Below are 27,805 nucleotides of genomic sequence, written 5' to 3' on the forward strand. Positions count from 1 at the left end.
TTCCCATACCATTATTACAGAGATTCAGCTTATTCAAGACTGTCTCCAAATACAACACTAAGACAAAAAAATGCTCTTTACCTGACTCGCTGTCAAATGTCTAGAAATGTACACATTTTGTGCTCTTGCAGGAAGCAATCACTCCCCCATTGCTGACTACAAATGATCTATAACTGGGCTAACAACTCACTAACTAGCAAAGGATATGAACAAATGTGCACACGTGGCTACATGCAGCTCTCGCTTTGATCTAAAAACAAGCGCATCTACTCACGACTACTCATGCTGTAAACAATCCAGTTCAAAGTGAATGGCACAGATCCATGTATGGCAATGGTCAATTTGCATATAGGCCTACTGCAGGTCTGATTGGTTATGCCGCACAGGTCTGTGTAGAGCACGGAGTCATGCGTACCAATGCAATAGAATCCTACTATGATGTGTTCTGCCTACAACAAAAATCTCTCACATAGTTAGTTTAGTTTTGCAAATTAAGCCATACTAAATATTGAGTTGACTTGATCACAATTCCCACAATAAAGGGAAACATTGATAGTGTTAACTAAGGGGAAACCTCTAGAAACTGAGTGAGGTTCAATATCGTGCTTCTCTGTGCAGGCTGATATTTCATCTGCATAGCAGTCCCGGGGAGCTGTGCGCCCACGCAGGCACGCAGCTTAGAGGGAACATTGGTCTTGACCTGACTGCAGTTCGGCTTTGTAACTGATTTCAGTGGGCAAATGCTCACCTTCAATGGCCACTGGCATGCTGGAGATAAGTGTGCTCTTCACAGATGAATCACATTTTCAACTGTACTGGGCAGATGGCCGACAGCGTGTATGGCGTCGTGTGAGCGAGCGGTTTGCTGTTGTCAGCGTTGTGAAGAGACTGCCCCATGGTGGCGGTGGGGTTATGGTATGGGCAGGCATAAACTACGGACAATGAACACAATTGCATTTTATTGATGGCGATTTGAATGCACAGAAATACCGTGATGAGATCCTGAGGCCATTCATCTGCGACCATCACGTCATGTTTCAGCATGATAATATACAGCCCCATGTCACGAGGATCTGTACACAATTCCTGGAAGCTGAAAATCTCCCAGTTCTTCCATAGCCTGTATACTCACCAGATATGTCACCCATTGAGCATTTTTGGGAAATTCTGGATTGAATTCTGGTGTACGACAGCGTGTTCCAGTTCCCGCAAAAATCCAGCAACTTCACACAGCTATTGAAGAGGACGACAACATTCCACAGGCCACAATCAACAGCCTGATCAACACTATGCGAAGGAGATGTGTTGCGCTGCATGAGGCAAATGGTGGTCACACCAGATACTGACTGGTTCTGTGACCAACAGATGCATATCTGTATTCCCAGGCATGTGTAAGCCTAATGAATTTATTTCAATTGACCGATTTCCTTATATGAACTGTAACTCAGTCAAATCTTTGAGTGTTGCATGTTGCGTTTATATTTTTTTCAGTATAGATAAGAGACCTCAATAGCTTGGAGCCTATACTGTACTCTGAAGCCTGTGCACCTGACATTAACTAACACATTTACTCTACATGCGTCAGTCATGTATGTGTGTGTTCGTGTGTGTCTGTGAGTGTGAGCTAAGCATGCACATGTTAACACCACATGTGCGTGCTCACGTCATTTGGAGTGGAGGAGTTGTCAATCAGTCAATCAGTCCACATGATTAGGTCACATAATTAACAGAAGACTTCAAATGAAATCAAAAGTTATTGGTCACATACACATGGTTAGCAGATGTTAATGCAAGTGTAGTGAAATGCTTGTGCTTCTAGTTCCGACAGTGCAGTAATATCTAACAAATAATCTAACAAGTTCACAACAACTACCTTATACACACACAAGTGTAAAGGAATGAATAAGAATATGTACAGTGGGGCAAACAAGTATTTAGTCAGCCACCAATTGTGCAAGTTCTCCCACTTAAAAAAATGAGAGAGGCCTGTAATTTTCATCATAGGTACACTTCAACTATGACAGACAAAATGAGATTTTTTTTCTCCAGAAAATCACATTGTAGGATTTTTAATGAATTTATTTGCAAATTATGGTGGAAAATAAGTATTTGATCAATAACAAAAGTTTCTCAATACTTTGTTATATACCCTTTGTTGGCAATGACAGAGGTCAAACATTTTCTGTAAGTCTTCACAAGGTTTTCACACACTGTTGCTGGTATTTTGGCCCATTCCTCCATGCAGATCTCCTCCAGAGCTGCTAGTCTCCCGCCTGTCCAGAGCTGCCAGAGTCTCCCGCCTGTCCAGAACTGCCAGAGTCTCCCGCCTATGCTGAGCAGCCAGAGCCGCCAGTCGGCAAGGAGCCGCCAGAGCCGCTAGTCTGCAAGGAGCCACCAGTCTGCAAGGAACCGCCAGAGCCGCCAGTCTGCAAGGAGCCGCCAGAGCCACCAGTCTGCAAACAGCCGCCAGAGCCGCCAGTCTGCCGGGAGCTGCCAGAGCCGCCAGTCTGCCAGGAGCCGCCAGAGCCGCCAGTCAGCCAGGATCCGCCAGAGCCGCCAGTCTGCAAGGAACCGCCAGAGCCACCAGTCAGCCAGGAGCCGCCAGAGCCAGGATCCGCCAGTCAGCCAGGATCCGCCAGAGCCGCCATTCAGCCAGGATCCGCCAGAGCCGCCAGTCTGCAAGGAACCGCCAGAGCCACCAGTCAGCCAGGAGCCGCCAGAGCCGCCAGTCAGCCAGGATCCGCCAGTCAGCCAGGATCCGCCAGAGCCACCATTCAGCCAGGATCCGCCAGAGCCGCCATTCAGCCAGAATCCGCCAGAGCCGCCATTCAGCCAGGATCCGCCAGTCAGCCAGGATCCGCCATTCAGCCAAGATCTGCCAGAGCCGCCATTCAACCAGGATCTGCCAGAGCCGTCAGTCAGCCAGAAGCTGCCAGAGCCGTCAGTCAGCCAGAAGCTGCCAGAGCTGTCAACCAGCCTGAGCTACCCCTCAGTCCTGGGCTACCCCTCAGTCCTGGGCTACCCCTCAGTCCTGGGCTACCCCTCAGTCCGGAGCTACACCTCAGTCCGGAGCTGCCCCTCAGTCCGGAGCTGCCCCTCAGTCCGGAGCTGCCCCTCAGTCCGGAGCTGCCCCTCAGTCCGGAAGAGTTTGTTTAGTGGAGTGGGGCCCTTTAGTAGGGTTGCCAATCCTAGGTCGGTGGCGAGGGTCGCCGTTCCTAGGAAGAGACTAAAGGAGACAAAGACTATGGTGGAGTGGGGTCCACGTCCCGCGCCAGAGCCGCCACCATGGACAGACGCCCACCCAGACCCTCCCCTATGGATTTAGGTGTACGGCCGGGAGTCCGCACCTTGGGGGGGGGGGGGGGGTACTGTCACGCCCTGGCCTTAGTTAGCTTTGTTATTTTGGTTAGGTCAGGGTGTGACATGGGGGATTTATGTGTTTTGTCTGGTCTAGGGGTTTTGTATGTTTATGGGGTGTTTTCTAGTCTAGGTGTTTATGGAAGTCTATGGTTGCCTAGATTGGTTCTCAATTAGAGGCAGGTGTTTATCGTTGTCTCTGATTGGGAACCATATTTAGGCAGCCATGTTCTTTGGGTATTTTGTGGGTGACTGTCTTCTGTCTTTGTGTCATTGCACCAGATAGGACTGTTTCGGGTTTTCACATTTGTTGTTTTGTATTTTGTAGTGTTCTCGTGTATGGTCTTTATTAAACATGTTGAACTCTAACCACGCTGCATTTTGGTCCTCCTCTCCTTCAGCGGAAGAAAACCATTACAGTGCTTTGCTTTTTCTTGGCAGTTGTAAATGAGAACTTGTTCTCAACTGGCCTACCTGGTTAAATAAAGGTTAAATAAAACAAATTAAAAACTCTTACAATGTGCCATGGGATCTTTTTTAAATGTATTTTAATTTAACATTTATTTAACTAGGCGAGCCAGTTAAGAACAAATTCTTATTTACAATGACGGCCTAGGAACAGTAGGTTAACTGCCTTGTTTAGAATGACAGATTTTTACCTTGTCAGCTCGGGGATTCAATCTAGCAACCTTTCGGTTACTGGCCCAAAGCTCTAACCACTAGGCTACCTGCCGCCCCGGGTTAGCTGACTCACAGAGAGTCAGCACATCCGTTTAACATCCCACTCGAAAGACAGCACCCTACATAAGGAAGCGTCCCCAATCACTGCCCTGGGGCATTGGGATATTATTTTAGACCAGGGGAAAGTGTGCCTCCTACTAGCCCTCCAAAACCACTTCCAGCAGCATCTGGTCTAGGGACCGACCAGGACCAACCCTGCTTAGCTTCTGAAGCAAGCCAGCAGTGGGATGCAGGGTGGTATGGTGCTAGACAAATGCTGCCCTTACAATATTAACAATGTTTTACAATTCCAGTTAAAATAGAAGATTGTAAGAAATACTGTAGCCTACCATTACTATATCCAACCCAACTCCATTTGTTGCCACTATCATGTATCCCACTGGTTTGCTAACTTTTTGACCCATGACCCCTAGAAAAAGGAGTGGGACAAAACTTGCAACCCCCGTGCACGCACATGCATGTATGCATACGTGAACATGAGCACACATTTACTGTGCAAATGTAGCCTGTCATTACAGCCATAAAAGGTGAATCATTTTCAAAACGCAAGATACGCATGTCACTTCAAAATCATACGCTACTTGTAGCAGAGGTTGCAGGATCAGATGGAAAGCATATTCTGTCTGCACCACGCCATCACTGCCAGCACAGTAGCCCTGTTCTTCCTCAAAAATATCGTAATAAATTCACAATGTTACATCTTCATCCCATAATACTGAAGGCAGTGCAATGTTACAGCTGCTTATCTTTAGACATTAGCCGGTAGGCAGCCAATATCCAGCAACTTCGCACAGCCATTGAAGAGGAAGAGAACAACATTCCACAGGCCACAATCAACAGCCTGATCAACTCTATGCGAAGGAGATGTGTTACGCTGCATGAGGCAAATGGTGGTCCCACCAGATACTGACTGGTTCTGTGACCAACGGATGCATATCTGTATTCCCAGTCATGTGTAAGCCTAATGAATTGACTTCAATTGACTCATTTCCTTATATGAACTGTAACTCAGTAAAATCTTTGAAATTGTTGCATGTTGTGTTTATATTTTTTTCAGTATAGACCTCAATAACATGGAGCATATACTGAAATATGAAAATGATCAATCAAATCGGCAGGTAGCCTATTGTTCTGGCAAAGATGAGTCAGTAGTAGATTGCTAAACTATATTTTATACGGATGTTATACATTGGCCTTTGCTGTTTTTCCCAGGCAAAACTTGAGGAAATTAAACAAGTTCTGTCTGGGCACTTATCTGGATAGCAAGCGCTACCGGATCACCAAGTCTAGGACCAAAAGGCTTCTCAACAGCTTTTACCTCCAAGCCATAAGACTCCTGAACAGGTAATGAAATGGCTACCCGGACTATTTGCATTGTGCCCCCCCCCCACTCAACCCCAACCACTCTTTTACACTGCTGCTACCCTCTGTCATATATGCATAGTCACTTAAACTATACATTCTTGTACATGCTACCTCAATTAGCCCGACTAACCGGTGCCTGTAAATAGCCTCCTCACTGTTTTTTTCACTGCCTTTTTACTGTTGTTTTTTATTTCTTTACTTATCTATTGTTCACCTAATAGCTATTTTTTACTTCAAATTTGCACTGTTGGTTAGGGCCTGTAAGTTATATTCGGCGCACGTGACAAATAAACTTTGATTTGATATGCGTGCCCGCCTTTGCGCGCCAATGCGGATGACTGTCATTGGTCAACAATCAAGACATGCAACTTTTGGTTTTGAAGCATACAGCGCCTTCAGAAAGTATTTACACCCCTTGACTTTTTCCACATTTTGTTGTGTCACATCCTGAATTTTAAATGGATTAAATTGTGATTTTGTGTCACTGGCCTACACATATCACCCCATAATGTCAAAGTAGAATTATGTTTTCAGATTCTTTTCCAAATTAATTGCAAATGAATAGCTGATATGTCTTGAGACAATAAGTACTCAACCCCTTTGTTATGGCAAAGCCTAAATAAGTTCAGAATTCAAAATGTGCTTATCAAGTCATGAGTTGCATGGACTCTGTGTACAATTATACTTTTTCACATGATATTTGAATGAATAACTCATTTCTGTAGGACATATTATCTGTAAGGTCCCTTAGTTGAGCAGTGAATTTGGTAACACTTACTTGACACAACTTGTCATAGCCTGTCATAATAGGATCATAACACTGTCATGACACATATTTACACCTGTTGTGACATATATTGAGTTATTGTATGGCTGGTTATGACACCTACATGAGTCTCAAAACCTACAAAATCTACCACGGTAAATTTATGGCTGGTTATGACACAAACATAAGAGTTTCAAAACTCACAAAAGATACCACACAAGGTAAAATATTCCATTACACCATAGCCGGCTTGTCAACAGTATGTTTATGTTATGAAACATTTTCTTGATTGAACATATTCAGTTATCATTGTAATTGCGCACACATTGATGTCAGACATGCATCTACCCCAATGCTCCATTTCTGATGAGTGGGGTGAATGCAGGAGAAGATTGAAGGACCAGGACAATACAACTCTCTTTTTGACTGCTGACTGACATAAGGCCATGTATGTGATATGCCTATGTGGCTTATATATTTATGATGGTCAAAATGCTTCTTGTCAGTGCCATATTTTCTACAAGTTATTTAAAATATGAGTGGAAAAAGACATGTAAAGGACGCATTACAAAAATAACAAAGGGCTTAAGAAACAAACTTTAAAATCAAAGCAAACTTCTTGCCAGGGAAAACACATTTGAATAAATGTGGCTTTTGACACTCTTATGTACAGTGCCTTGCGAAAGTATTCGGCCCCCTTGAACTTTGCGACCTTTTGCCATTTTTTTGTGAAGAATCAACAACAAGTGGGACACAATCATGAAATGGAACGACATTTATTGGATATTTCAAACTTTTTTAATAAATCAAAAACTGAATAATTGGGCGTGCAAAATTATTCAGCCCCCTTAAGTTGATACTTTGTAGCGCCACCTTTTGCTGCGATTACAGCTGTAAGTCGCTTTGGGTATGTCTCTATCAGTTTTGCACATCGAGAGACTGACATTTTTTCCCATTCCTCCTTGCAAAACAGCTCGAGCTCAGTGAGGTTGGATGGAGAGCATTTGTGAACAGCAGTTTTCAGTTCTTTCCACAGATTCTCGATTGGATTCAGGTCTGGACTTTGACTTGGCCATTCTAACACCTGGATATGTTTATTTTTGAACCATTCCATTGTAGATTTTGCTTTATGTTTTGGATCATTGTCTTGTTGGAAGACAAATCTCCGTCCCAGTCTCAGGTCTTTTGCAGACTCCATCAGGTTTTCTTCCAGAATGGTCCTGTATTTGGCTCCATACATCTTCCCATCAATTTTAACCATCTTCCCTGTCCCTGCTGAAGAAAAGCAGGCCCAAACCATGATGCTGCCACCACCATGTTTGACAGTGGGGATGGTGTGTTCAGGGTGATGAGCTGTGTTGCTTTTAAGCCAAACATAACATTTTGCATTGTTGCCAAAAAGTTCAATTTTGGTTTCATCTGACTAGAGCACCTTCTTCCACATGTTTGGTGTGTCTCCCAGGTGGCTTGTGGCAAACTTTAAACAACACTTTTTATGGATATCTTTAAGAAATGGCTTTCTTCTTGCCACTCTTCCATAAAGGCCAGATTTGTGCAATATACGACTGATTGTTGTCCTATGGACAGAGTCTCCCACCTCAGCTGTAGATCTCTGCAGTTCATCCAGAGTGATCATGGGCCTCTTGGCTGCATCTATGATCAGTCTTCTCCTTGTATGAGCTGAAAGTTTAGAGGGACGGCCAGGTCTTGGTAGATTTGCAGTGGTCTGATACTCCTTCCATTTCAATATTATCGCTTGCACAGTGCTCCTTGGGATGTTTAAAGCTTGGGAAATCTTTTTTTATCCAAATCCACCTTTAAACTTCTTCACAACAGTATCTCGGACCTGCCTGGTGTGTTCCTTGTTCTTCATGATGCTCTCTGCGCTTTTAACGGACCTCTGAGACTATCACAGTGCAGGTGCATTTATACGGAGACTTGATTACACACAGGTGGATTGTATTTATCATCATTAGTCATTTAGGTCAACATTGGATCATTCAGAGATCCTCACTGAACTTCTGGAGAGAGTTTGCTGCACTGAAAATAAAGGGGCTGAATAATTTTGCACGCCCAATTTTAAAGTTTTTGATTTGTTAAAAAAGTGTGAAATATCCAATAAATGTCGTTCCACTTCATGATTGTGTCCCACTTGTTGTTGATTCTTCACAAAAAAATACAGTTTTATATCTTTATGTTTGAAGCCTGAAATGTGGCAAAAGGTCGCAAAGTTCATGGGGGCCGAATACTTTCGCAAGGCACTGTAGGTGTCATAACCGGCCATAAAATAATGCAATTCGGAAAGTATTCAGACGCCTAATCTAGTATGGGTAGGATGGTCCTCTGAATCAGGACATACGTTCCTTGTCAGTAACAACCACATCATCAACAATAAGGGACATGGGCAGGAGGAGGGTTTATTTTCCAGGTCTTTATTTTCCTTGAAATATACCTGCAGGAGCGCGTGCTACGGGTGGGTGCTGCTATGGTGACCAGTGAGCTGAGATAAGGTGTGGCTTTACCTAGCAAAGACTTATAGATTACCAGGAGCCAGTGGGTTTGGCGACGAATATGAAGTGAGGGCCAGCCAACGAGAGCATACAGGTCGCAGTGGTGTGTAGTATTTGGGGCTTTGGTGACAAAACAGATGGCACTGTGATAGACTGCATTCAATTTGTTGAGTTGAGCATTGGAGGCTATTTTGTAAATTACATCGCCAAAGTCAAGGATCGATAGGATAGTCAGTTTTCCGAGGGTATGTTTAGCAGCATGAGTGAAGGATGCTTTGTTGCAAAATAGTTTACAGTCTAACCAGACACCTAGGTATTTGTAGTTGTCCACATATTCTAAGTCAGAACCGTTCAGAGTAGTGATGATGGACAGGCAGGCAGGTGCGGGCAGCGATCGGTTGAAGAGCATGCATTTAGTTTTACTTGCATTTAAGAGCAGTTGGAGGCTACGGAACGAGAGTTGTATGGCATTGAAGCTCGTTTGGAGGTTTGGTGGGGTGTACCTGGTAGGTTCATTGATCATTTGTGTGAGATTGAGGGCATCTAGCTTAGATTGTAGGACGGCCGGGGTGTTAAGTATATCCCAGTTTAGGTGGTCACTTTAGGTGGCCCCCCATCTATCTGAAGATATATGGGGGGCAATCAATTCACATATGGTGTCCAGGGCACAGCTGAGGGCTGAAGGGGGTTTATAACAAGCAGGAAACGGTGAGAGACTTGTTTCTGGAAATGTGGATTTTTAGAAGTAGAAGCTCGAATTGTTTGGGCACAGACCTAGATAGTATGACAGAACTCTGCAGTAGATTGCAACTCCATCCCATTTGGCAGTTCTATCTTGGCGGAAAATGTTATAGTTAGGGATGGAAATTTCTGGATTTTTGGTAGCCTTCCTAAACCAGGATTGAGACACAGCTTGGACATCTGGGTTGGCAGAGTGTGCTAAAGCAGTGAATAAAACAAACTTAGGGAGGAGGCTTCTAATGTTAACATGCATGAAACCACAGCTTTTATGTGTACAGAAGTCAACAAATGTGAGAGCCTGGGGAATGGGAGTGGAGCTAGGCGCGGCAGAGCCTGGACTAAACTCTACATCACCAGAGGAACAGAGGAGTAGGATAAGGGTACGGCTAAAGGCTATAAGAACTGGTCATCTTATTTGGTTACTACATGATTCCATATGTGTTATTTCATAGTTTTGATGTCTTCACTATTATTCTACAATGTAGAAAAAAGTAAAAAATAAAGAAAAACCCTTGAATGAGTAGGTGTGTTCAAACTTTTGACTGGTACTGTATATGTATTTTGGAGATTGGAAGGGCAAAGGGGCATGTGATCTGCACAGGTGAAGCCCTATTTCTGTACATGCCCGCATCTTGGTAATTGGAGTACGATGGAATCCATTCAATTGTTCTACTTTGCGAATTTGAACAGTAGAATGTCATATATTTGGTATACATGCTATGCAGAAGATGAAATGGCATTGTTATAAGCAGGGTTGGGGACAATTCCATTTTAATACCAGTCAATTCAGGAAGTATACTGAAATTCAAAAGATCTTTAATGCTTTTCAATTAGGAAAATTTGGAATTGGAATTTGATATACATTTTGACTTAACATCTTTCATTTAAATGGAATTGACCCCAACCCTGGTTATAAGCTTTTCATAATAATTTGTAAGTGTTTAGAAGAAAGGCTTTGCAACCCTTGTAAAACATGCAACACATACCAGGGTCTGATTTGGAGAAAGTGTCCATATTCAGCAGGTTCCTGTTTGAATTAAAGAGACGGTGGGAAGTTAGAAATGACACAAAACAAGATAACAAACTGAGCGTCATGCTAGCCTGAGTCCCAGATGTGTTGGTGCTCTCTTGCTTATCATCATACAGTACATGGATATCACAATTAATAGCAGACATAGACCTTCCTTAAATGAAGTTGTTTGTTAAATTAAATAACCACAATTGAATCTCCCACTCCTGTGTGAGACCTGTAACTGCCTGTATAGAGAGTGCTGCCATTTTAAACTGAAGACCAGGATGACAGGGAAGGTAAGGGGGGATATAACACCTCTCTAGGGGTGGGATCCTCCCGGGGCTTTAGACTCAGAGGGAGCTATGTGTATGCATGTCTCAGGCTGGTGAGGTGTAGCTGGTAGCTGCTGGCGAATGAAGGAACATGTATTGGGGGATTTGCTCTGCTTTTCTTTCGTATAGTCAGATGTATGGGATACGCATTGTATACACCATTGAATGAAATGCTTACTTGCAGGTTCCTTCTCGATAATGCAACGAAAATGTATAATAAAAGAATACAAAAGTAAATAGCTCAATAGAATATAATTAAACAATAAGGCCCGAGGGGGTGTGGTATATGGCCAATATACCACGGCTGAGGGCAGTTCTTATGCACGACGCAACGCAAAGTGCCTGGTTACAGCCCTTAGCCGTGGTATATTGGCCATATACCACAAACCCCCGAGATGCCTTATTGCTATTATAAACTAGTTACAAACGTAATTCAGTAAAAATGAATGTTTTTGTCATGCCCGTGGTATACCATAGCTTTCAGACAATCGGCATTCAGGGCTCGAACCACCATATTTTAGTATAATACAGGAAGGCACAATTTAGAGTCCAATATTTAAACATGTTTGGGGGGCAGGGCAAGTGTTTAAATTGTGCAGTATGTAGTAATCATAAGAAGAGTCTGGTAGCAGTGCCTGTGTGCATGAGTGAGTGCATGTGTGCTAAGGTGCAGAGAATCAGCGCAAGTGGTCTGTCCAGTTCAAGTGTTCAGCAGACTGATGGCTTGTAGATAGAAACTGTCTCTGAGCCTGTTGGTATCAGACCTCATCCTCCAATATCGTAGGCCCTACGGTTAGGGAGTAAACAGCTCATGGCTGTGGTGTGTGTGGTCCTTGATGATGCTGTGGGCCTATCTCAAGAATCATTTCAAGTTGATGTCCTAGATGGGTGGGAGCACGGTCCCAGTGATGTACTGGGTCGTCTTCACCGCCCGCTTGTGGGCCTTGTGGTCATGGACGGAGCAATTTCCGTACCAGGCTGCGATGCAACCGGTCGGGACGCTCTCAATGGTGCAGTGGTAGTATGTGGAGAGGACCCAGGGTACATACTGAAATTCTTCAGCCGCAACTTAAAACTGCTGACTTTCTCTACTGCAGTCCTGTTTATGTGGATCGGGGCATTTTCCCTCCTCTGCTTCCTGAAGAGAACAATCAACTCTTTGTTTTGCTGACATTGAGGGAGAGCTTGTTGCCCTGGCACCACAATGCCAGTTCACTTACCTCCTCCTTATAGGCTGATTTGTCGTTGTTGGCCTAGAACTGTGGTGTTGTCAGCAAACCTGATGATGGAGTTGGTGTCGTGCAAAGCCACGCAGTCGTGAACAGGGAGTACAGCAGAGGGCTGAGGACACACCCCTGGGGTTCCCTGTGTTAAGAGTCAGTGTGGAGGTGTTGTTGCCAATCCTCAAGCTTTTGTGGTTTCCCCAACAGGAAGTCCAGGATCCAGTTGCAGAGGGTTGGTGTCCAGACCCAGGGCTCTGAGCTTGTTGTCGAGCTTGGAGGGAACAATAGTGTTGAATGCTGAACTGTAGTCAATGAACAGTATTCTCACATACTGTATGTGTTCCTCTTGTCCAGATGTGTTACGGCCGTGTGAATAGCGATGGAAATGGCATCTTTCATGGATCTGTTGGAGTAGTAGGCAAATTAGAGTGGGTCCAGTGTGATGGCCATGACCAGCCTCTCGAGGCACTTCATGATGACTGTGGTGAGTGCGACGGGGCGATAGTCATTTGGGCATGTCACCTGTATTCTCTTGGGCACTGGGATGATGGTGTTCTCCTTGAAGCATGTGAGGATTACAGCCTGGGACAGGAAAAGGTTGAAGATGTCGGAAAAGACGCCAGCCAGCTCGTCAGCACATACTTGGCCAGGGATGCCATCTGGGCCAGCAGTTTTGTGAGTATTCACTCTTTTAAGAGTTTTGCCCATGTCAGCCTCAGAGAGCGAAAGCACCTGGTCGTCCAGAGCAGCTACTGTCTTCCTGGACAGCTCGGTATTGTCTCCCTTGAAGCGAGCGTAGAGTGTGTTAAGCTCATATGGGAGGGAGGATTCGGTGGGCACCACACAGTTGGATTTGCCTTTGTAGTCCATGTTAGTCTGTAGTCCTTTGTTATCGAACATCAATTCAAGTTTGATTCTGTATTGTCTTTTTGCGTCCTTACTTTCCTTGTACACGTACGTGTCTATTTGTACGTGTCTCGCGCCACTGAGTCATTTGGGTTTGTTCTGATGACATTGAATGCTGCAGTACGGGCTCTCAGCATGGTATGGATATCTCAGTTCATCCATGGTTTTTGGTTGGGGTATGTCCGGATTGTTATTATAGGTACAACATCATCAACACATTTCCTAATGAAGCTTGTGACTGATGATGTATACTGAACAAACGTATAAATGCAACATGCAACAATTTCAACGATTTTACTGAGTTACAGTTCACGTAAGGAAATCAGGCAATTGAAATTAATTAATTAGGCAATAATCTATGGATTGCACATGAATGGGTTAGGACATAGCCATGGGTGGGCCTGGGAGGGCATATGCCCGCTCACTTGGGAGCCAGGCCCACCCACTGGGGAGCTAGGCCCAGGCAATCAGAATGAGTTTTTCCTCACAAAAGGGATTAATTACAGACGATCCCGCAGGTGAAGAAGATAGATGTGGAGGTCCTGGGCTGGTGTTGTTACAAGTGTGTGGTTGTAAGGTCGATTGGACTTACTGCCAAATTCTCTAAAATGACGTTAGAGGCGGCTTATGGTAGAGAAATTAACATAAAATTCTTGGCAACAGCTCTGGTGGACATTCCTGCAGTCAGCATTCCAATTGCATGCTCCCTCAAAACTTGAGACATCTGTGGTATTGTGTTGCGTGACAAAACCGCACATTTTATTGTCGCCAGCACAAAGAACACCTGTGTAATGATCATGCTGTTTAATCAGCTTCTTGATATGCCACACCTGTCAGGTGGATGGATTATATTAACAATGGAGAAATGCTCACTAACAGAGATGTAAAAACATGTGTGCACAATAAGCTTTTGTGTATGGAACATTTCTTGCATCATTATTTTATCTTTATATATTTTTTATTTCAACTTTATTTAACCAGGTAGACTAGGTGACAGTGTTTCCTAGCCTCAGTGCAGTGGGCAGCTGGGAGGAGGTGCTCTTATTCTCCATGGACTTTTCAGTGTCCCAGAACATTTTTGAGTTTGTGCTACAGGATTCAAAGTGATGCTTGAAAAAGCTAGCCTTAGCTTTCCCTTACTGCCTGTGTATATTTGTTCCTAACATCCCTGAAAAGTTCCATATCACGGGGGCTATTCGATGCTAATGCAGAACGCCATTTCAGCTCATGAAACATGGGACCAATACTTTATTTTGTTGCGTTTATATTTTTGTTCAGTAAATATTCCTCAATGTTGATGGATGAGTCCTAGTTGGATGAATCTTTGAACATACTCCAATCAGTGTTCTCAAAACAGTCCTGCAGCATTGACTCTGCCTCCTCTGTCCAGCGCCTCACAATTGTCTGTTTTAGTGGCTCCCTCTTGAGTTGCTGCTTGTAGGCAGGGAGTAGGAACAAAAAGACGTGATCAGATTGGCCAAAGTGGGGGCGGGGATGTCTTTGTACGAGTCACGGATGCTTGTATATAGATGGTCCAGCAAGTTATTTTTTCTTGTGGGGCAGGATACTTGTTGGTGATATTTAGGAACTCCAGATCTGCTGAACAGGAGCTTGAGATGTTTTAAACTTCGGTACACCAGGAATTGTCAATAAGGAAACATACCCCTCCCCCTACTCTTACCAGAACCTGCCATTCGATCTATATGGAAAAGGGAAAACCCTTCTGGTTGAATAGCAGAGTCAGGTGTATCGCCCATAAGCCACGTCTCTATAAAAACAAGGACACAGCATCCCCTGATGTCCCTTTGTAAAAACAAGGACACAGCATCACGTGATGTCCCTCTGCGATTGAAGCCTTACTCTGAGTTCAAAGTTTATTTTCTCAGCGATTGGACATTAGCCATCGGGATACTAGGAAGAATACTACGAAGGATACTAGGAAGAGGAGGCTGTGTAGCCCGTCTTGTAGCCAGCATAATGACAAATAAATAACCTGTTTGCAATAAGCACTAATGATAAACTCCCTATTCCTTTGACCAGGGCCCGTATGCACAAATTATCTCAGAGTAGGAGACTGATCTAGGATCTGTCCATATAATCTTATTAATTATGATCTAAAAGGCTAAACTTATCCTAGATCACTACACCTTCTCTGAGACTCTTTGTGGATATGGGTCCAGACAGATTCTTGAAATTCTGTCTGTAACTGACAGGTAGGAAGAACAGCTTTTAAAACCTCTTAAAGAGGCTGCGAATTTTTTTAGCTTTTTGTAAAAAATCGCACAAAATTTCAACGTCCTGCTACTCATGCCAGGAATATAGTATATGCATAGGATTAGTATGTGTGGATAGAAAACACTCTGAAGTTTCTAAAACTGGTTAAATCATGTCTGTGACTATAACAGAACGTGTGTAGGAGGCAAAATCCCAAGGAAAACTGTTCACAAAAAACACAAAAAAAATATCCCTCCGCCAGTCTCTGTATTGTCTATGGCAAGGGAAAGTAGATAGCGTCCAGTTTACAATGCCTACAGCTTCCACACTATGTCGCCAGTACTGGCAATTGAGTTGAAGTTTATCCTTGGTGAAATGAGGAATAGGCACTTCCTGTCTTCGGGTACACCGGAGGAAGTTATGAAAGGGAGAATATGGACTAATATTTTCAAGACTTGCTGCTATTGAATAGAGATCGCCCCGTGATCAATTTGATCGATTATTAACGTTTACTAATACCTAAAGTTGGATTACAAAAGTAGTTTGAAGTGTTTTGTCAAAGTTTATAGGCAACTTTTTTAATTTAAAAAAATGACGTTGCGTTTTGGAAAGCAGTTTTTTCCTGATCAGACGGGTTTCATAAATGGACATTTTGGGTATACATGGACAGATTTAATCGAAAAAAAGACCCAATTGTGATGTTTATAGGACATATAGGAGTGCCAACAAAGAAGCTCGTCAAAGGTAATGAATGTTTTATATTTTATTTCTGCGTTTTGTGTGGCGCCGGCTACGCTAATTATTCTGTTTACGTCCCCTTTGGGTATTTCAGGGGTTGCATGCTATCAGATAATAGCTTCTCATGCTTTCACCGAAAAGCATTTTAAAAATCTGACATGTTGGCTAGATTCACAACGAGTGTAGCTTTAATTGAGTACCCTGCATGTGTGTTTTAATGAAAGTTTGAGTTGTATCGAGTACTATTAGTTGTCACTCAGAAATTTCCGCTGATGTTGGTCCCTGTAGAGGGATGCATCCCTATTAATTTCTTCGCACCTAATTTATGAAACAATCTTCAGAATAACCTACAGTTGTTACCCTACAGGATGTATTGTTGCCTTTCAGAATGTCTTTACGATAGAATGTGGTAGATTTTCATGATTGTGTTTTGCATTTTTGTATTCTCTTGTTGAATTTGCTATGCTCCTATGCTGACATGATTGTGTAATTGTTATGTAATTGTAAGATGTAGGACTCTTTCGCAAAAGATACCTTGGTCTCAATGGGACTCTAAGGTCTTGATCGACCATTTTGTTGAGAGAATGACTACCTCTCCTACCTGTCTCATCCCTTCCTGGCCCAATGGGGACATGAGGAGAACGCATCCAATCAGAGTGCTTCCCTGCTGTGATTGACATTCTCTCACACCGCCACCCCATCGCCAGCTCAATGTTGACCTACTTGTTATCTTCTGTTAAACCACTGAGGTCACCTTAAGAGCACGCTATGGTTGTCTCTTGAGAAAAAGCTTCACCACCTATTTAGTTTAGCGAATTCAGGGGGTAACCCCGACCTGGACTCGAACCCAGGTCCAGGGACTGTAAGGCCAACACCTTAACCATTGCACCAAGGGTTTTGAACCTCTTGATGAGGTCACTACGTGTTGGGTTAAGGTCGCTACACTACCCCCCACTACCCCCACGCTCCTCTATACCAAGTCCCTCACGTGTACACGACTTAGTATGTACAGTGGGGCAAAAAAGTATTTAGTCAGCCACCAATTGTGCAAGTTCTCCCACTTAAAAAGATGAGAGGCCTGTAATTTTCATCATAGGTACACTTCAACTATGACAGACAAATTGAGGGAAAAAAATCCAGAAAATCACATTGTAGGATTTTTAATGAATTTATTTGCAAATTATGGTGGAAAATAAGTATTTGGTCAATAACAAAAGTTTATCTCAATACTTTGTTATCTTCTTGATCCTACCGATACCGGATCCGGGAGAGTGACTACACCCTCAGGCTCATTACCATAACGCAACGTTAACGATTTCTAAAAATCGCAAATGAAATGAAATAAATATGCCTGCTCTCAAGCTTAGCCTTTTCTTAACAACACTGTCATCTCAGATTTTCAAAATATGCTTTTGAACCATAGAAAATCAATCATTTGTGTAAGAGTGTTGATGGCTAGCTTAGCATTTAGCGTAGCATTTAGCACATAACATTTTCACAAAAACCAGCAAAGGAATCAAATAAAATAATTTACCTTTGAAGAACTTCAGATGTTTCAATGAGGAGACTCTCAGTTACATAGCAGATGTCCAGTTTTTCCTGAAAGATTCTTTGTGTAGGACAAATCGCTCCGAAACATTTGGCTACCGAAACGAACCGAAAATTCAGTCACCAAAACGTCGAACTTTTTTCCGAATTAACTCCATAATATCGACCGAAACATGGCAAACGTTGTTTGAATCAATCCTCAAGGTGTTTTTTCACATATCTCTTCATTGATATGCCGTTCGTGGAAGCATGGTTTTTCTCAGAATCCCATGGAAAAATACCAGCAGCTGAGTTTTGTGCACCAATTTCCACGCAGGACACCGTGCGGACACTTGGAAAATGTAGTCTCTTATGGTCAATCTTCCAATGATATGCCTGCAAATACGTCACAATGCTCCAGACCCCTTGGGGAAACGATAGAAAGGGTAGGCTCATTCCTGTCGCATTCACAGCCATATAAGGAGATAATGCAAATCGGAGCCTCAGAAATCCTGTTCATTTCCTGGTTGCAGAAACATCTTGGTTTTGCCTGAAGCTTCTGTTCTAGGGCACTCACAGTGAAAATCTTTGCAGTTTTGGAAACGTCAGAGTTTTTTCTTTCCAAAGAAAAATTCCATGCATAGTCGAGCATCTTTTTGTGACAAAATATTGCGCTTAAAACGGGAACGTCTTTTTATCCAAAAATGAAATAGCGCCCCCCTAAGCTCAAGATGATTTATATACCCTTTGTTGGCAATGACAGAGGTCAAACATTTTCTGGAAGTCTTCACAAGGTTTCCACACACTGTTGCTGGTATTTTGGCCCATTCCTCCATGCAGATCTCCTCTAGAGCAGTGATGATTTGGGGCTGTTGCTGGGCAACACGGACTTTCAACTCCCTCCAAAGATTTTCTATGGGGTTGAGATCTGGAGACTGGCTAGGCCACTCCAGGACCTTGAAATGCTTCTTACGAAGCCACTCCTTCGTTGCCCGGGCAGTGTGTTTGGGATCATCATTGTCATGCTGAAAGACCCAGCCACGTTTCATCTTCAATGTCCTTGCTGATGGAAGGAGGTTTTCACTCAAAATCTCACGATACATGGCCCCATTCATTCTTTCCTTTACACGGATCAGCCCTCCTGGTCCCTTTGCAGAAAAATAGCCCCAAAGCATGATGTTTCCACCCCCATGCTTCACAGTAGGTATGGTGTTCTTTGGATGCAACTCAGCATTCTTTGTCCTCCAAAAACAACGAGTTGAGTTTTTACCAAAAAGTTCTATTTTGGTTTCATCTGACCATATGACATTCTCCCAATCTTCTTCTGGATCATCCAAATGCTCTCTAGCAAACTTCAGACGGGCCTGGACATTTACTGGCTTAAGCAGGGGGACACGTCTGGCACTGCAGGATTTGAGTCCCTGGCGGCGTAGTGTGTTACTGATGGTAGGCTTTGTTACTTTGGTCCCAGCTCTCTGCAGGTCATTTACTAGGTCCCCCCGTGTGGTTCTGGGATTTGTGATCATTGTGATCATTTTGAGCCCAAGGGGTGAGATCTTGCGTGGAGCCCCAGATCGAAGGAGATTATCAGTGGTCTTGTATTGCTTCCATTTCCTAATAATTGCTCCCACAGTTGATTTCTTCAAACCAAGCTGCTTACCTATTGCGGATTCAGTCTTCCCAGCCTGGTGCAGGTCTACAATTTTGTTTCTGGGGTCCTTTGACAGCTCTTTGGTCTTGGCCATAGTGGAGTTTGGAGTGTGACTGTTTTGAGGTTGTGGACAGGTGTCTTTTATACTGATAACAAGTTCAAACAGGTGCCATTAATACAAGTAACGAGTGGAGAACAGAAGAGCCAGAAATCTTGCTTGTTTGTAGATGACCAAATACTTATTTTCCACCATAATTTGCAAATAAATTCATTAAAAATCCTACAATGTGATTTTCTGGATTTTTTTTCTCATTTTGTCTGTCATAGTTGAAGTGTACCTATGATGAAAGTTACAGACCACTCATCTTTTTAAGTGGGAGAACTTGCACAATTGGTGGCTGACTAAATACTTTTTTGCCCCACTGTATATCAAACATAGTGTTCAGGCCGAAGCAACGCAAGATGGTAGAGGACGGAGTACAAAACATTACAATTCTAAATAGAAAAGTACAATTCATTCCAACCTATCAGGCATGGATTGTTTGAACAAAGTAAAACAGGCGATGATTTTTCACATCATAGGAACATCTTTGAATAATGTACCGGAACTATATGACTTAAAACACTGCTTTTTACAGTGCCCAAACAAAGATAACTATATCATTTTACGACTGCAATACATTTACCGCCTGTTTATTTCACACAACCTTATTCAACATTATTATGTAAGGCATAAACAACGAGGGGTTATGAGTTCTCTGGACATAATTCACAACGTGGAAGGAGAAAAATGGATAGTTAATTTACTGCGGCTGTAACCCACAACAAGTTAAGTCTGGATTGACAGCGTCTAAGATCAAATCATACTATACAGGCTCTGATGCTCGTCGGATGTGGGAGGGCTTGCAAATTATCACGGATTACAAAAGGTAAACCCAGCCGTGAACTGCCCAGTGACGCGAGCCTACCAGACAAAATAAATGCCTTCTATGCTTGCTTCGAGAAAAGCAACACTGAACCATGCGTGAGAGCACCAGCTGTTCTGGTATACCGAGGTTTAAAACATCTCAAGCTCCTGCTCACCCGATCTGGAGTTAATAAATATCACCAACATGTATCCTGCCCCTCAAGAAAAAATAACATGCTGGACCATATACTGTATACAAACATCCGTGACTCATACAAAGATACTTCGGGCAAATCCGATCACGTCTCTCTGTTCCTACTCACCGCCTACAACCAGCAACTAAAGAGGGAGTCACCAACACAGAAAATAGCGAGGCGCTGGACAGAGGAGGCAGACTCAATGCTGCAGGACTGTTTAGAGAATACTGATTGGAGTATGTTCCAAGATTCATTCACCCAGGACTCATACATCAACATTGAGGAATATTTACTCAACAAAAATATAAACGCAACAAAATAAAGTGTTGGTCCCATGTTTCATGAACTGAAATAAAAGATCCCATTAATGTTCCATACTCACAAAAAACTTATTGTGCACAAATTTGTTTACATCCCTGTTAGTGAGCATTTCTCGTTTGCCAAGATAATCCATCCACCTGACAGGTGTGTCACACAACACAATGTCACAGATGTCTCAAGTTTTGAGGGAGCATGCAATTGGCATGCTGACCTGCAGGAATGTCCACCAGATCTGTTGTCAGATAATTTAATGTTCATTTCTCTACCATAAGCTGATGTCAATGTTGTGAACAGAGTACCCCATGGTGGCGGTGGGGTTATGGTATGTACAGGCATAAGCTACGGACAACGAACACAATCACATTTTATCGATAGCAATTTGAATGCACAAAAATACAGTGAGATCATGAGGCCCATTGTGAAGCTCATATTTTTTAAGGTATCTGTGACCAACAGATACAAATCTGTATTCCCAGTCATGTGAAATCCATAGATTAGGGCCTAATTTATTTATTTAAATTGACTGATTTCCTCATATGAACTGTAACAGTAAAATCAATGAAATTGTTGTATGTTGCATTTATATTTTTGTATAAAATGGTTTGGAATAACCTTCAATATCACAGTACAATCCACATTATGCAATGATATATAGATACTTATGAGGCTTTCATAAACATAAATTGTAACTCGTTTCAAGAAATTAGTCATATGTCACTATTTCACGGAGCGCCATTTTAAAGTATACTTTTTTTGGGGCAGAAATGCATTCTGGAACATATGAACTTTCATTACCTTAATAACAATCACGTGGTAGAACTGCTTAAGTGTTGCTCTTTCTGGAGGACCGAGTTTTGAAATCAGTGGAATTAGAGTATGATAGCTAAGGAGATTCTGGCGTTTGATTGCAAATATGCAGACGGAGTCGAAAAGAGAACACACAGAAGGCTCCGGATTACAGCTTCAAACTAAGAGCAACCATGGTATCCATGACAGAGAGGGAGCAGCGTCCATCCATGTATACAGGTAAGAGAGTCTAGCTAGCTACATTTTCAGATATTACACGTTTCGAATTTTGTCAGATAGTTGTTTTCATTTCACGTTAAAATGTACTGTTAGCTGGCTGGCTAGCTAGCTAACGTTAAGTGTATGATCTGTGTAGTAATATTATTTGTATCTCAGAGCCATTTGCATTGCTAGTTATAGCCTAATGTTAGCTAGCTAACATTGAACCTGGTTGGTTAGCTACCTGTAGATTCATGCAGGGTAGTAACGTTAAGAGTTGGGATTATGGTTCATTGTTTAGCTAGCTACATGTCTAAACAAAAGACTCTATTTCAATAGAATGTCGATAGATGTAACTGGTAAATTCGCTCTGGCTATCTACTGTTTTCAGTTCACTCTTGTCTGAGTGTGCCAGAGTGCAGAATAACTGACGAATTTACGAACGCTCAACACCTGTTGAATATGGCCGGTGTCAGTAAACGTTGGCCAAAAAAAAGCATAATTAAATTGCTGCCAGCAGCACAGTTGCAGTCACCAATGCTCTGGATAATATAAAAACAAACTAACCAGCTCTGCTCGGGCGAGTAAAATGGTCAAAGTGACTTGTTCTCTCATTTGTTTCTGAAAGTAGCTAGCAAGCTAGCCAATGTTAGCCAGTTAGCTTGGGTGCTTGACTGCTGTTGCTAGGTTAGAACACTTGAATCAGCCCTACTTTTCAGCCAGAGCGTCCAGTGTGCGCCCCTAGAGCGAAACGCTCTGAATTTATGAAAGACCAATCTGACAATGCTCTGAGTTTACAAACGCCTAGAGCACACTCTGGCACTCCAGATTAAATTTACGAACACACTCGTAATATAAACCAGCCTTTAATCTTTAAATCTTTGTTTGTTTAGTACATAGTCTCACATGTGAATCCTTAAAGAGATCGGTGGGGCTAAAGCTTAAAAGGGTGTGAACGATGCTGAATGGGTGTAGACAAAGAAAAGCTCTCCAGTTCTCTCCAGTTCTCCAAAACATTCAAGGGCCATTTTCTCAAAAGTGAGGTTACAAGTTTAGCAACTTTCAAAGCAAAATTACTTTCCCATTGTTCCTCAACTGTAGTTTATGATATACAATTTTCTAGCTCTGAGTATCTACTTTTATCCAATGTAATGAACACAATGTCAAATTTTGCTACATAAGACCGAATCGAGCAGGTCGGTCACAATTGAGGTTGGTCCATAACAACAAGTGAACCGATTAAAGAATGCATCTTCTAGGGCTTAATAGAATGACTGTAATAATAAACAGTAATGATAAATAATTATTCAAAAAAATGTCTATTCTGGTTGGTTGAGGCTTCACTCTAGCTCTAGCAAATCATTAAATTGGATATGTATGGGAAATATGAGAAATGATTGGAACTCTATTCCTTCTGTTATTATATCAAGACCCTAATTGGCATCGTACCAAACCAACAGTTGCAGCTAAAGTAGTGGGACATTTGAGTTTAATAGGTGCTTTACTGGCGAGATAGGGGGGAAATGTATTTTACGGGCCACTCATTGAAACAATCCTCTCCTGGTGGTAATCAAGGTAAACTCCTGCAGTGTCTGCCACGCTCTGCTTGTCTAATAGGATCTCACTGGAGCTCCGTTTGGGTGGCAGGAGCCTCAGCTCTTATATAAGAAACCAGCGAGAGACAGAGAGCTCTCGCTCACACACACAGACACACACTCAAGCACACACGTGTGTGCTCATACACACACACACTTTCTCTCTCGTTTACTCTTATTTTTAATCAAAGAAACACACACACACACAGGGTCTCTCTGGTATCTGTATCCCTGCTCTTTCCACGCTATCTTTCCCTCTCCTACTCTCTCTAACAATGTGTGTTATGCGTCTTAGTCTGAATGGGTAGAGTAATCCATTTAAATTCATTTGGTTCCCTCCCTGCAATGGCTCGAAGCGATACTACTGAAGGAAACATGTGAGACATCAGTGGGTTAAACCTTGAAGAAAAGAGAGAAGGGGAATAGAAAGAAGGAGACAGAGAGAGTAAGAAGACGCAGAGAGAAGCTCGGAAAGAGAGAAAGGGAGAGTTTGGGGGAATAGGGATTGCCTCGAGGATGGAGAGGGAGAGAGAGAAATGGAGGGAACATAAGCATGAACTCTATAGAACGCTTATCAGTAGCTTCAACCGAGGACAGCAAGCTTATCCAAGACAGCAGTGTACAGAGGCCAGGATGTTTAAAGGGGCAATCTGGGATTGGTACAACCATTATTGTACTTTATTATTTTCAGATATGAGAACAGTACAACCCAACCCTCATTCCCCCATCCATCCATCCCTCCCTCCAATCCCTCCCTCCCATTCACCCACCAAGGCATCATACAAGGATGTCATAGAAAAGTCAATTAAATTAAAATAGGACAGAAACAAACAGTAACAGAAACAAAAACAATGGGAAAATTTCAATAAAAATATAATCAGTATTATAATTATAGTTTAATCTTATCAGCACAATATATGGCCACTAGAACAGACATGACTGCTTACCAAAATACGCAAGTTACACCAAGTAAAAGACAGGCTCTCCACGCATTGAATTAATGGAGACCAGGTTAAGTCAATCTTTTGTCGGGACCCATGCGGAGTGTACCTAACCTTCTCCAGAGGCAGAGATGACATCAACGCGTGGTAGCATTCTGGTCTAGGGGAAGTACCCCAAAAATGGCAGTGAACCGGTTGGAGCTAAGAATTGTATTACACATATGTGAGAATGCCTAAAAAATGGGGTCCCAGAAGCCCCTCAAAGATTGGCATGAAACATGTGTCCCACAGTCGCTGGGATCTCAAACACTTTGGGTCAACATTTGGATACATTTTTAGCATTTGTTGACTTTTAAATCAATTATATACAATATATAATGGCTATAAATCAATAATATATATAGCCATTGATTCTTGGAGAATATAACTTATAAATGCCTCATGAGCTGAGTTCAACAATCGTACCCCATCAGAATCCGAAATATAAGGTTGTTTTACTGCATTGTTTGTAAACAATGTGATTGAAAACAAACACCGTTTAGCTTCAAAACATAGTTAAATCTATAATTTAGATTTTCTTGCATCCATAGCTCTGTTTATACATTTAAGAGTGTTTACATTTTTCCTAACCCATCCCTCAGGTGTTTACAAAAACTAGAGGCGAGGTGAACACTGTTGTTTTTCAAGTCCCGGATTGCCCCTTTAAGGCATAAATCAGAGCAAAATGTTGGCATTTTAATGTTAAATGTTTGCCTACCTTTGATGTCGAAGCTGTCATAATCAAAAAAATCGAAATGCCACGCATCTTTCAAGAATCAAATGTTTAGTCTGCTTTTGAGGGTCATCAAGCTGACATCTATCTTTCAAACTAGAGTGATGAAAGAAATTGGTGGAAGAGCCAGTCCTATTTTATGTTGCAATGTGTTCTCAGATCAGACCGAGTTCAGACTCCGAGGTGGATAGACATCATTCAACATCTGGTAGGCTGACAGACACCTGTTTTTGATGAAGGGAGAACACAAGCCGTCCTGCTGTAGGACACCAAGAGTAACTGAACTGAAAAGAGAAAATAATCTCTCTCCATGTAGGCTCAATGGGATCAAAACTGAGAAACGTAGGATTGTTGTATAATTGTGATTGATTTTGTTGTGTGTGACATAATTTACAAGTACAAAGTTAGAACATATAAATAAGCACAGATAAGGTTTTCTAAAGGTTAACTAATAATAAGTCTACTTTACATTTGACATAATACCCCATCCTTGTTTGTTATCTGTCACAGGGGGAGACACCCTGGACCCAAACTGTTACAGACCTATATCCATCCTGCCCTGCCTATCTAAGGTCTTCAAAAGCCAAGTCAACAAACAGGTCACTGACCATCTCGAATCCCACCGTACCTTCTCCGCTGTGCAATCTGGTTTCCGAGCCGGTCATGGGTGCACCTCAGCCACACTCAAGGTACTAAACGATATCATAACCGCCATCGATAAAAGACAGTACTGTGCAGCAGTCTTCATCGACCTTGCCAAGGCTTTCGACTCTGTCAATCACCATATTCTTATCGGCAGACTCAGTAGCCTCGGTTTTTCGGATGACTGCCTTGCCTGGTTCACCAATTACTTTGCAGACAGAGTTCAGTGTGTCAAATCGGAGGGCATGCTGTCCGGTCCTCTGGCAGTCTCTATGGGGGTGCCACAGGGTTCAATTCTCGGGCCGACTCTTTTCTCTGTGTATATCAATGATGTTGCTCTTGCTGCGGTCGATTCCCTGATCCACCTCTACGCAGACGACACCATTCTATATACTTTCGGCCCGTCTTTGGACACTGTGCTATCTAACCTCCAAACAAGCTTCAATGCCATACAACACTCCTTCCGTGGCCTCCAACTGCTCTTAAACGCTAGTAAAACCAAATGCATGCTTTTCAACCGGTCGCTGCCTGCACCCGCATGCCCGACTAGCATCACCACCCTGGATGGTTCCGACCTAGAATATGTGGACGTCTATAAGTACCTAGGTGTCTGGCTAGACTGCAAACTCTCCTTCCAGACTCATATCAAACATCTCCAATCGAAAATCAAATCAAGAGTCGGCTTTCTATTCCGCAACAAAGCCTCCTTCACTCACGCCGCCAAGCTTACCCTAGTAAAACTGACTATCCTACCGATCCTCGACTTCGGCGATGTCATCTACAAAATGGCTTCCAACACTCTACTCAGCAAACTGGATGCAGTCTATCACAGTGCCATCCGTTTTGTCACTAAAGCACCTTATACCACCCACCACTGCGACTTGTACGCTCTAGTCGGCTGGCCCTCGCTACATATTCGTCGCCAGACCCACTGGCTCCAGGTCATCTACAAGTCCATGCTAGGTAAAGCTCCGCCTTATCTCAGCTCACTGGTCACGATGGCAACACCCATCCGTAGCACGCGCTCCAGCAGGTGTATCTCACTGATCATCCCTAAAGCCAACACCTCATTTGGCTGCCTTTCGTTCCAGTACTCTGCTGCCTGTGACTGGAACGAATTGCAAAAATCGCTGAAGTTGGAAACTTTTATCTCCCTCACCAACTTCAAATATCAGCTATCTGAGCAGCTAACCGATCGCTGCAGCTGTACATAGTCTATTGGTAAATAGCCCACCCTTTTCACCTACCTCATCCCCATACTGTTTTTATTTATTTACTTTTCTGCTCTTTTGCACACCAATATCTCTACCTGTACATGACCATCTGATCATTCATCACTCCAGTGTTAATCTGCAAAATTGTAATTATCTGCCTACCTCCTCATGCCTTTTGCACACATTGTATATAGACCCCCCCTTTGTTTTCTACTGTGTTATTGACTTGTTAATTGTTTACTCCATGTGTAACTCTTTGTTGTCTGCTCACACTGCTATGCTTTATCTTGGCCAGGTCGCAGTTGCAAATGAGAACTTGTTCTCAACTAGCCTACCTGGTTAAATAAAGGTGAAATAAAAATAAATAAATAAATAAAACGCTCTGTTGATAGGCTAGGGCTGTCTTGATTGGCTCACCAATAGATCTTAGTCTCACCTCCTGGCTACACTAGTGACCATATCCCCCGTGCATCCCGCAAAGGCGGAGGTGTTGCTAACATTTACGATAGCAAATTTCAATTTACAACAAAAAAAATGACATTTTCGTCTTTTGAGCTTCTAGTCATGAAATCTATGCAGCCTACTCAATCACTTTTTATAGCTACTGTTTACAGGCCTCCTGGGCCATATACAGCGTTTCTCACTGAGTTCCCTGAATTCCTATAGCAGATAATATTCTAATCTTTGGTGACTTTAATATTCACATGGAAAAGTCCACAGACCCACTCCAAAAGGCTTTCGGAGCCATCATCGACTCAGTGGGTTTTGTCCAACATGTCTCTGGACCCACTCACTGTCACAGTCATACGCTGGACCTAGTTTTGTCCCATGGAATAAATGTGGTGGATCTTAATGTTTTTCCTCATAATCCTTGACTATCGGACCACCATTTTATTACGTTTGCAATTGCAACAAATAATCTGCTTAGACCCCAACCAAGGAACATCAAAAGTCGTGCTATAAATTCACAGACAACACAAAGATTCCTTGATGCCCTTCCAGACTCCTTCTGCCTACCCAAGGACGCCAGAGGACAAAAATCAGTTAACCACCTAACTGAGGATCTCAATTTAACCTTGCGCAATACCCTAGATGCAGTTGCACCCCTAAAAACTAAAAAAAATTCTC

At 42.7% G+C, this 27,805-nt stretch overlaps 1 protein-coding gene across 1 annotated transcript in view; it reads right to left on the reverse strand.

The window, feature by feature from the left end:
- The window catches only part of LOC109867580 (copine-9-like), a 224,315-nt gene that overhangs the window by 188,794 nt on the left and 7,716 nt on the right, over nucleotides 1-27,805 (reverse strand). Inside the window, exon 2 of the mRNA XM_031826680.1 lies at nucleotides 10,467-10,507. Within this exon, the coding sequence (XP_031682540.1) occupies nucleotides 10,467-10,507 (41 nt within the window). The remainder of the gene's footprint in view (nucleotides 1-10,466; nucleotides 10,508-27,805) is intronic.

The sequence above is a fragment of the Oncorhynchus kisutch genome, linkage group LG1, assembly GCF_002021735.2.
Source record: "Oncorhynchus kisutch isolate 150728-3 linkage group LG1, Okis_V2, whole genome shotgun sequence".
In the NCBI taxonomy this organism is placed as follows: domain Eukaryota; kingdom Metazoa; phylum Chordata; class Actinopteri; order Salmoniformes; family Salmonidae; genus Oncorhynchus; species Oncorhynchus kisutch.